We start from the raw sequence: 10983 nt of genomic DNA on the forward strand, positions 1-10983 counted from the left end.
TGCAGTGAAGATGTTATAAATCTCATTGTATATTCATCCAGGCTATTTTAATCAATTAATTATTATCTTTATTCACATTGTTTTAAAACAGATGAACTCCGACAAGAAATGCTGGATGATGTACAAAAGAAATTGATGAACTTAGTAAACAGCACGGAAGGAAAAGTGGACAAGTATGCTCTTTTTAACTTTGATGTATTTTATGGAGACTAAACAGCTGCTACATGTAGATGTTTATATGCGATTAAGTTTTTAAAAGCCTTTTTTTTTCTTTTCTTTTTTTTTTAAGATTTTATTTATTTATTTGACAGGCAGAGATCACAAGTAGGCAGAGAGGCAGGCAGAGAGAGGGAGAGGAGGAAGCAGGCTCCCTGCTGAGCAGAGAGCCCGATGTGGGACTCGATCCCAGGACTCTGGGATCATGACCTGAGCCGAAGGCAGAGGCTTTAACCGAGCCACCCAGGCGCCCCTAAAAACCTTTTCTTATATGGTGATGAGAGGTAGGTCGTTTTCGTGAGGAGTGTGTAGAATAACTTCTGTTGATTTTTTAAATGGATTTTTCCCAGCTCAAATTCTTTTTCTTAAAACCATACAGAAGAATTAAAACATCACCATGCTAGGAAGTACCTGAAATAAAAACTTTTATTCTTAGCAGTCTTTCTAGCTCCCTCTTGCTGTCCTTCAATGAACCTACCTTGCTTCAGTGTATTAGGTCTGGAACCTGGGTGTATATGTAACATATCATCAATACTTTAAAGATTTAGATTTCATTAGCAAATTTGTAATAAATGTGAGTGGGGAACTATGAGCATACTTGTGGTGAAGCACAAGTGTTCCTCACCATTCGGGAGACATCGGATCGGGAGTGTCTTAAGGCAGAAGCCAGACAGACACTGAGTGTCACTGAGCACTGTCTCAGGTGGTCGATTCGATGGGAGAAAATGAGTGGGTGATAACTGATGTTGTAAAAGGTACACATTTTTAGTTGTTTGAAATGTCTTTGTTTAAACTTGTCAAAAGGTTTTCTTTTTAAGTACTCCAAAATATTTTGTTTAGTGTTTTTTGGTAAGTTTTTAAAGTATAATTAAGTATGTTTAATGTTTATTGTGGTTTACACTAAAAATGGGGATAACTGGGATAACTATTGAGTTAGCCTGAGCTATTCTTTATTTTCACAGAGTCTTAATGAGAAACCTCTTCATTGGACATTTCCACACGCCCAAACATCAGCGCCACGAGGTGCTACGGTTAATGGGAAGCATCCTGGGTATCAAGAAGGAGGAAATGGAGCAGGTAACTAATTGATGGAAAGCCATCCTGAATGTGTTTATAACTCAACTGTGGCATCCCATAAAATTGTCTCCTTTTACTCTATATTATACAGCTTTTCCATTTTCTTAGTAATGTGGAAATGGACCAGTTCATACTGGTGAGGAATATGGATATACTGACTGTGGATGTGGATATGGATATGTGGATATGTATCTTCATATAGTGAAGAGGTGAATTTGTTCAACTTGTGTAATACTAGCTTTGTCACTTACAAGCCACCTCTCCTATCAAAATGCTGACATTTGGAGACATGACAGTCTTCAACTCTGACTTAGTGCTTGGGATGACATTTTATTGTATTTATAGCCTCTCTCAGTAGGAGACATTTACTAGGAATTGGGCTTGAAAAGCATAGTGTGCTACCTCTGAAATCAAGTAAAAATAGTTCTTATTTTTTTCTTTTCTTGTATTGATAACATTGTTCTGTTTTAAAACAATCTTTCAGTTGCTTCACGAAGGTCAAGGTGGTGTTACCAGGTGGATGACTGGGTGGCTTGGAGGAGGATCAAAAAGTGTCCCCAACACGCCTCTGAGACCAAATCAACAATCTGTGCTTAATAGTGTAAGAGCCAGTTTTATTCTTGCCCCAAATGGGAGTGGTGAAATGATTGTGCGTCACATACATTTGCAAAAATCAGATTTCTTTTTTAGATTTCTTTTATTATACAGCCCTTTTATTTTGGGGTTGTGGAAACTGAGATCCAGAGAGGTGATTAGATTAAGGATAATAAGCCAGTTTATTAATTATAGTGTAGTATATTTATTTATTTATTTATTAACATTATTTATTTATATATTTGATAGAGAAATCGCAAGTAGGCAGAGAGGCAGGCAGAGAGAGAGGGGAAAGCAGGCTCCCCGCTGAGCAGAGAGCCCCATGCGGGGCTCGATCCCAGGACCCTGAGATCATGACCTGAGCCGAAGGCAGAGGCTCAACCCACTGAGCCACTCAGGTGCCCCTGTTTATTTATTTTTAAGGATTTTACTTGGGTATTGACAGAGAATACAAGCAAAGGGAGCAGCAGGGAGGAGAGGGAGGAGCAGGTCCCCCACTGAGCGGGGAGCCCAGTGCAGGGCTTGATCCCAGGACCCTGGGATCATGACCTGAGCCAAAATCAGATGCTTAACTGACTGAGCTTCCCATGTGCCCCAAATAAGCCAGTTTAAATATTTTATTGCATTTATGTTTTATTCTAGCTTTTTATTTATACAGTACTTTTGTTTTTCACAGTATTAGGTACTTTTGTATTTGATCATGCTGCTACAGGCACAGAGTCATTTATCTTACTACTAAATTATGAGATTCTTAACGATGGAGGTTTTGTTTTATGCATGTGTGTGTCTGGTCATTGAGCACTTACTGAGCACACGCTGTGTACCACACGATTCTCAACTTTGGGGATGCAGCAGCAAACCAGCAAAGTGCCTGCCCTCAACAAACTTAGATCCTGGCAGGAGGAGGCAGTTAAAAAACATGGACACACAGAGCCTGGTAGTCTGAATGAACAGTAATACATTGAGTAAGCTTGGGGGCACCTGGGTGACTCAGTTGGAAGAACATGTGACTCTTGATCTCGGGGTTGTGAGTTCAAGCCCCATGTTGGGTATAGAAATTACTTAAAAACTAAAAAACTAAAAATAAATTGAGTAGCTCTGTGAATTAGAATATGGAGTTTGCTTCTTTATTTTACTTTGTTTTTTGTTTTTGTTTTGAAGATTTTATTATTTATTTGACACAGAGAGACATAGCGAGAGAGGGAACACTAGCAGGGAGAATGTGAGAGGGAGAAGCAGGCCTCCTGCAGAGCAGGGAGCCTGATGTGGGGCTCGATCCCAGGACCCTGGGACCATGACCCGAGCTGAAGGCAGACACTCAATGACTGAGCCACCCAGGCGCCCTTACTTTGTTTTTTAATAAAGAAGAAACTGAGGCTAGGTAACATACCCAGGGCTGTTTGAAGATTAAAAATATACCCTATTTTATTTTATTTTTTTATTTTTTTTTAAGATTTTTTATTTATTTATTTGAGAGACAGAGATCACAAGTAGGCAGAGAGAGAGAGAGGAGGAAGCAAGCTCCCTGCTGAGCAGAGAGCCTGATGCGAGGCTCGATCCCAGGACCCTGAGACCATGACCTGAGCCGAAGGCAGAGGCCTAACCCACTGAGCCACCCAGGCGCCCCAAAAAATATACCCTATTTTAAATCAGATGGCATGAAACTTACTTTAAAGGAAACTTCTAGGGGTGTCTTGCTGGCTTAGTCGGTGGAGCAGGGGTTGTGGGTTTGTGCCCCATGTTGGGTGTAGAGATTATTTAAAAATAAAATCTTTTACACTATGTTATTTTAATCTGATAATTGGTAAGTTTTTGCTGTATTTGTTGGCTAAATATGACTGTTCAATACTTGTTTTCTATATTGTGTTTCGTGTCCATGTAAACAGTTACTAAAATGATTTAAGACTTGGATGTCCTAAGTGCCATTGATGGCAGGAAATCTGTGTCATTGGGTAGCTAATTATGACTAAGTTCTGTAACAAATGTTGTCATCAAACAATATTGATTATATTGCTGAAGGTTTTAATGGATAAACTTAACTAAAGCACTAGTAGTTTTCATGGTTCATAAAGCTTAATTATAAAGAAATGATTCAGAAGGCATGATTAATTTTTTTATATTTAGAGTTGCTACATTTTCTTGGTTGTAGTGAGTATAATTTAATATCTGCCTAAAATAACCCAAATATTTCTTTAGTCTTTTTCAGAACTTTTTGTTAAATTTCTGGAAACAGAATCTCATCCATCTGTTCCACCACCAAAGCTTTCTGTTCATGATATGAAACCTCTGGATTCACCAGGAAGGAGAAAAGCAGTTACAAATGTACCAGAAAGTTTTAAAGGTAAGACCAGATACTTATTTTTTCTATAATTTAAAAGAGTTGAATGTTTAATTTATGATTGTTTTATAGTGATCTTAACTAAATTTTTAGTATTTTTTAAAATGTGCAGTGACTTCCTCCACAATTCCAATAAAGCATTAGATTTTGGCTTCATATATTCTGTAGCAATCTGATATTTAATTAGCTTAGATTAACCTAAACAATATGAAGTATTTTTTCCTTTGTATATTGAATAATTCTTCTCTCTACATAAGCCACTTGGAATTATTTTTAGAAGTGTTGGTGAACCAGTATACCTTTGCTTGGTCACCTGTTTTTCTCTCATACTAATTAATGGTGCTTATTGCTAAATTAGAGTTGAAAGTGTAGTTTATGTTCAGATTGTATCAGTTTCTCTGTTATAAATTTTTTTTTAAGATTTTATTTATTTATTTGACAGAGATCACAAGTAGGCAGAGAGAGAGGAGGAAGCAGGCTCCCCGCTGAGCAGACAGCCCGATGCGGGGCTCGATCCCAAGACGCGGGGCTCGATCCCAAGACGCGGGGCTTGATCCCAGGATGCTGGGATCATGACCTGAGCTGAAGGCAGAGGCTTTAACCCACTGAGCCACCCAGGCACCCCTCTCTGTTATAAATATTGCTGTGATGAACATCCTTGATAAATTTTTGCACACATCATTGTTTCCCTTAAGATAAATTTCTGAAAAGTATAATACCTACATGTAGACATTTCTTAAGAATTAAAATATAACGGCAAATTCCCCTCAAAAAAAAAAAAAAAGTATAGTTTATAGTTAGAGAAAGGTTTTTTTCCCTATGAACATCTAAGTGTTACATTCAATAACCAAACCTTGGTATGTTAGTAATATTTACAAGAGCAGTTTAGTAAACTGGCTTAGACATCCAAGAATATATTGACGCATTCTTATACCTTATACTTGCCTGGAAGCAAATGGTTTGGTTGTTCTGGGATCTGTATGTACGGTTTTCTATCTCACTAGGTTGTAAGGGCCTTACAAGGGACTTAGGTCCCCTATATTATAGGCATGCAGTGAATTTTCTTGAGTTGAAATTGAAGTATAATCCATTAGACAATAAACATTATTAGAAAGTCTCTCTTTTATTTGAAATCTTTGTATTTTAATACAGACTAAAATCTTTGCTAGTTGGACTGTAAAGGTGTATGTTATTATATACTCTCAGGCTTAAACACATCAGGTACTTAAATTTAGATAAAATATTAAAGAATTTATATTTTAAAATTTTTAAAAATTCTCTTAAAGTCTAGTTTAGGTGAATATTTCTATTTTCCTGAACTTTTATATAAAGAAAAATGGTAAAATTTGTTTCGATAAAAGGTTTGGCTCCTAAATTCAATAAAAGGTCTTCACTTTATCTAACAGCTACAGACTGTATACTAAAAACACTTTATTCTTTGGGTGCCTGTGTGGCTCAGTTGGTGAAGCGTTTGCATTCTGCTCAGGTCGTGATCTCAGGGTCCTGGGACTGAGCCCCACATCAGGTTCCTTGCTCAGCGGGGAGCCTGCTTCTCTCTCTTCCTCTGCCACTCCTCCTGCTTATACTCTCTCTCTTTCTCTCTATCAGATAAATAAACAAAGTCTTTAAAAACAAACAAAGCCATATTTTTTCTTGCTACACTAGGTCGTAGCATCTTCAGGTGGATTCCAAAATTCATTATGGTGACGTCTCCTACTCCCTGTCCTCCCTTCCCCCTCCATCCCTTCCCCTTCTTCCCTCTCTTCTTTCCTTTTCTCCCCCTCTTCACTTATTGAGACATGTGCCCACCTTGGTTTGGAATGATCAGAGACAAAAGCCAGTGATGTTTGGAGCTGGTACAGGGTTTACATTAAAAAACAACAGCGACACCAAATAAGAAGCTTAGTCTTTAATCCTGGATTTGGAAGCATATGGCAAGGGTCAAAGCTTGCTAAGGAGCACTGGAAGCTTTTCCAGAGTTTGGAAAGTTACCATTTAGAGGGAAGGAAAGCTTGGGGACTCAAGGTGCTCAACGTTAAGTTGATTGGATGAATTTGTCTCAGTGCTTGCTTTGTTTTAGAAGCTTTGTGTGTGTGTGTGTGTGTGTGTGTGGTACTTTTGTCTTAGGAAGTTAGTCGTCTTGGGTAATAAAGCAGAATTCTAACCACCAGGACATTAGAGCATTAACAGATACCTATTCCAATAAAAAAATGAGTTTCAGAATAACTTGATAGAGAAATAATCTAACAGAGAATTGTTTCAAACCTTTGTATGTCTAAAAAAGGATCAGGTTTTTCTTCGATTAAATTAATATTAAACTTGATTTTTATCACTGTGGAATTGGTGCCAGTTTTTTTCATGGCCCTCATAATTATTGGGGGAAAAGGCGTTTTAAAGTCCTTCAGTCTTTCAGGTGAGTAGTTAGAAAATTTGCATTGTAACACAGAAAACACCGCCTGAAGAGCCGTCACTAAAGTAAGTGAAGTTCATTGGTTATATAACTGCTATTTGAGTATCAAACAATATTAATGTGTTTAATAAAGTGTTAGTGTGCATACAGCTCTTCCTCCCTCCCCTGTTCTTTCTCCATTCCTCTCGCTTCCTGTCTTGTCCTTTTTTTACCCTTTTTATGTTACAGACCCTGCTTAGGGGGTCCAGACCCAGCAGCATAGGTATTAAATTTATTTGGGGGCCAAATCTAGGAACCTAAAACACATGTATGGTGTTAACTGATAACATATAGGAGACTGAATAACTTGCATTTTATCATCTAGATACCACAGAATCCAGATCTGGTAGGAGAACAGATGTGAATCCGTTCTTGGCTCCCCGCTCTGCGGCTGTGCCTCTCATTAACCCAGCTGGACTTGGACCCGGTGGGCCCGGGCATCTTCTTTTGAAACCCATCTCAGACGTGTTGCCCACATTTACACCTTTGCCAGTGTCACCAGACAACAGCGCCGGAGTTGTGTTGAAAGACCTTTTAAAGCAATAGGTGATTCCCGAGCCCGAGTCAACATACGTAGCACTTTAAAGAAACCACGAACACTATATGTATGTACTCTCTCACGAAGTGGCCTTTCGGAAAAAGTCATGTATTTGTTTGCAGTTGTACATTCTCTAAACGTAATAAAAATATTCTTTTTGCTTTTAGAAATTGCAGGTGTCACAGGAGGAAGTGTTTGCTATATTACATGCTTTTCTCCTTCTCTGATTTGACCTAATTTAAGCTAGAAACATTTGATCTTTCATCTTAATTTATAAAAAATAAGAAAAATATAAAGATAAAAATTTGTAGTAGCTATGTATCAGCTCTTTATTTCTTTGATTTTCAAGCTCATTTAAGCTAGAGAACTGGTTTATCTTTTAAAGATAATCAAGAAATTTACAAAAAGAAAATAATAGTAGTGGCTTATCTGTATAGTGCAAACAATTGATCTGAAGCATATATGGGTCATTTTTTTTTTCCCCCTTAAGCCCTCCTGAGGGGACTTGGTGTAGACAGGCCAACAGCAGGGTTGTCCCCGGGAGATCACAGGTGTCCTGAGGTGGAATGTGCGTGTGTTTGGTTCTGTGCGGTTGTATCACACATGTGGGTCGATGTGATCAGCACTGCGGTGCCGTACGGATACCCAGCAGTTTTGTCAAGCCTCGGAGCTGCCCTGCTCCTCCTTCCCACCTGTACCTGCCTGACCCCGGCAACCACTGACTGCTCTCCAGCTCTGTAATTGGATCATCTCAAGAGTGCTGTGTAAATGGACTCAGGCAGCATATAACCTTTGCGAGGGGCTTTTTTCGCTCAACATAATTCCCTGGAGACCCATCCTCACTGTTACGTGTATCCGTCATTTGTTCCTTTTCAACGTTGTGGCCTAATCCACTGAGCCACCCAGGCGCCCCTTTCCTTTTCAACGTTGAGTACTTCCGGTGGGGATGTAATTTAGTTTAAAGAGCCAAGGTATCTTTTTAAAGGTATCATCTCAAAACCGTTTGCTCACACATGCACGCACAGCTTTTGTGTAAGTGTTAAGTCAAAAACAGCTGTGCTCACCTACCTACAATTAGCAATATCACTGAACGGGAGACCTCCTGCCTCTGTCTGGGGTGGGGTGGAAGAGGTTCGTCCATCCGGGAGTCCCCCGTTCTCATCCTCTTGGTCACTGAGGGTAGTGACGTCAACCCCACCAGCGCTGGGTGTTCGCAACCGAAGAGAAGGGAGTAGAAGGGAGTAGTTCTTTAATTTTTCACAAACCCATCCTAAAAATTCTTGACCTGGAACTTCATTTTATCAGGATGTTCATGTTTGTATTAGTCGTTGGGAGTTGTACATTTATGCGAATTTTGTAAATTTCAGTATGCCTTGAAAACAGAAACATCTGTATAACAAGGAAAGGTGAAAATAATACTAATCCAAATATGTAAATATTTGGTCCCTGGTCCCGACCAGGGCTCAATTTGTTTATTTGTAAATTTTGTTGTAACTGTCTACTGTACTTAGATTGGAGGATTAGAAGTATTCATGTGTGGATGGGTAAAGCTCTTTTTTTCTGAAATGTTCAGTAGCCAAGATGTCGCTGCCTCAGGGCATCACCTGTCTCCCGAGCTAATGTATTTATATATATCGCTGTTCTTTGTTCAGTCCACTTTAAAGGAAATTGTTGTACAGGTTCTATATTAGAACTGTCAAACTGCCTCATGTCTGTTTTGCCCATTATTATTTCTCTATGAAATTATTACTCTTAAGTTTTGTATGATCCTTCCAAAGACGCTTTCACTGGCCATCCTAAATTATGTGCTGCTTGCCATTGAAGTTTCATTTCAGTGTGGAGCATCTGAAATAAAAATTTCTAAGTTGGGGGGCGCCTGGGTGGCTCAGTGGGTTAAAACCTCTGCCTTCGGCTCAGGTCATGATCCCAGGGTTCTGGGATCGAGCCCCGCATCGGGCTCTCTGCTCAGCGGACAGCCTGCTTCCTCCTCTCTCTCTCTGCCTGCCTCTCTGCCTACTTGTGATCTCTATCTGTCAAATAAATAAAATCTTTTAAAAAAAAAAAATTTCTAAGTTGGAAAAAAAAAAGACACATGATCCTTCATTTTGAAGAGAACATGCAAAAAAAAGTTTCATCTTTTAATTTGAAAAGGAGATGCATGCTACATATTTAAGTGTAGCATATCATCGTATTTTAAAGGCCATTGAGGACATTTTGAGCATTTCCTTCCCGTCCTCCCCCCACCATAGTTTCATGTAAGTTTGAAAGCTGTTATGCGTGGATTGCATATCTAAACATCACAGCCTGTCCTTTCATGGCTGCTATTTAAATAAGTATGTGACCTTGTCCTCAAGCTGTGGTACCTAATGTTTCAGTTGTATTATAGCTGAAACTATAGCGCACTGGTATGCACACTAAGTGTTTGTTGATCTAAACCAGGCATAACTCATATACTTTTCTGAAACCAAGTTGTGTCAGAGATGAGACATCTGCTCAAGGAATCTTCAGTAACCATACAGTGATGAAGCATATAATTGTTATGTCAGCAATAGGACCTGGCGAACGGTATTTTTACTGCAATATTTTAACTACAGTACTTCTACTGTTTACTTCTCTCTAAACTTTGTGGTTGAATTTTGCTTTAGCTGCCAGTTTTTCACAACATTCCTAATGGTTTTCAACGCTATAATATAGTAGAAAAGTCATCCAGTCATTGAATTTGATTTTAATATAATCCTGTATCATGGTTGGTTGAGTTTTAGTCCCTGGCATTATCAATTTTTAAAAGAAAAAAAAAGGAAACAAAACCAAAATAACAAAAACGTGGGGGAAAAGGAATGACTTTCTTAAAACCAGCCAATTAAAATATTAACTCTCCTCTGCAAATAAAGCCTTCCATTTATTTTAACCTTTGAATGGTTAATCGCAAAGGGGGAAAAGACTCAAAATACTTATCCCATCAGTAGATGGAAAACAAACTTCATCTTCAAGGTTAGGGGAGTGATAAGAATTAGTGGGGGAGTGTCAGTATGTGTCAGACTTAAAAGCATTTGAATCTGATTTTTCAAGCCAATGAAATTTTTCATATATCAGTATTTAAAATGTCTTCCATCCACAAAAATTTAATATTGTAAATATCAACTATAACTGATAATTTATTTTATATATTCCTATGGAAAAAGTAATGGTATTTTAATGTTCTGACATTTGTGATTATTTGCCAGTCTTTACTTCTTAACTTATTAAGGTTTCTCTAATTAAACTTGATAAGTTGTCCTTTGGTTTTTAGGGAAATACCTAAATGTGGGGAATTTACAACCCAACCTTAATACTGGGCTGTGTTTTATAGAGCTAAAGTCAATGCATTTCTGAATTTCTCAGGAGTACTGCAAGGCTAAAAAGAAAAAAAAAATACTCCAAATAAAAATGATATATGTAAGTTGGCAATGTCTTTATCCACAATAAAAAATTTTTTTAGAAAACAGCTGCTGACTTTTTCTTTAGAAGGGGGAGAAATGAGTTACACATGTTGTTTGTAGCAGCAGTTGACGGACTGTAGAAGCTAATGTCTTCAAGCGCTCACCGGATGTTGCCGTTAGGATGCTGTGTGAGCCTTGGAAATGTTAGTATGAATAATTGAATAGATGCCAAAGATTTTGCATGAAAAGAGTATCTGAGATATTTTATCCAGCCTTTTAATTTTCTTTTGGAGGTAGTATGCATCATTGGGCTCAGTTTTTCAGCAAGGTAATCAGTTATGTCTTCATTTTT

At 38.3% G+C, this 10983-nt stretch overlaps 1 protein-coding gene across 2 annotated transcripts in view; it reads left to right on the forward strand.

Annotated features, from left to right (window-relative positions):
- TRIP11 (thyroid hormone receptor interactor 11) overlaps positions 1–8087 on the forward strand; it is a 64764-nt gene extending 56677 nt beyond the window's left edge. For both annotated transcript variants that reach the window (XM_046008416.1, XM_046008417.1), the window contains exons 17-21: positions 92–173; positions 1179–1293; positions 1778–1894; positions 4084–4228; positions 7000–8087. In XM_046008416.1, coding sequence (XP_045864372.1) covers positions 92–173; positions 1179–1293; positions 1778–1894; positions 4084–4228; positions 7000–7220 — 680 coding nt within the window. In that variant the 3' untranslated portion in view covers positions 7221–8087. The remainder of the gene's footprint in view (positions 1–91; positions 174–1178; positions 1294–1777; positions 1895–4083; positions 4229–6999) is intronic.
- Positions 8088–10983: the final 2896 nt, after the last annotated feature.

Source organism: Meles meles, chromosome 6, assembly GCF_922984935.1.
Source record: "Meles meles chromosome 6, mMelMel3.1 paternal haplotype, whole genome shotgun sequence".
In the NCBI taxonomy this organism is placed as follows: Eukaryota; Metazoa; Chordata; class Mammalia; order Carnivora; family Mustelidae; genus Meles; species Meles meles.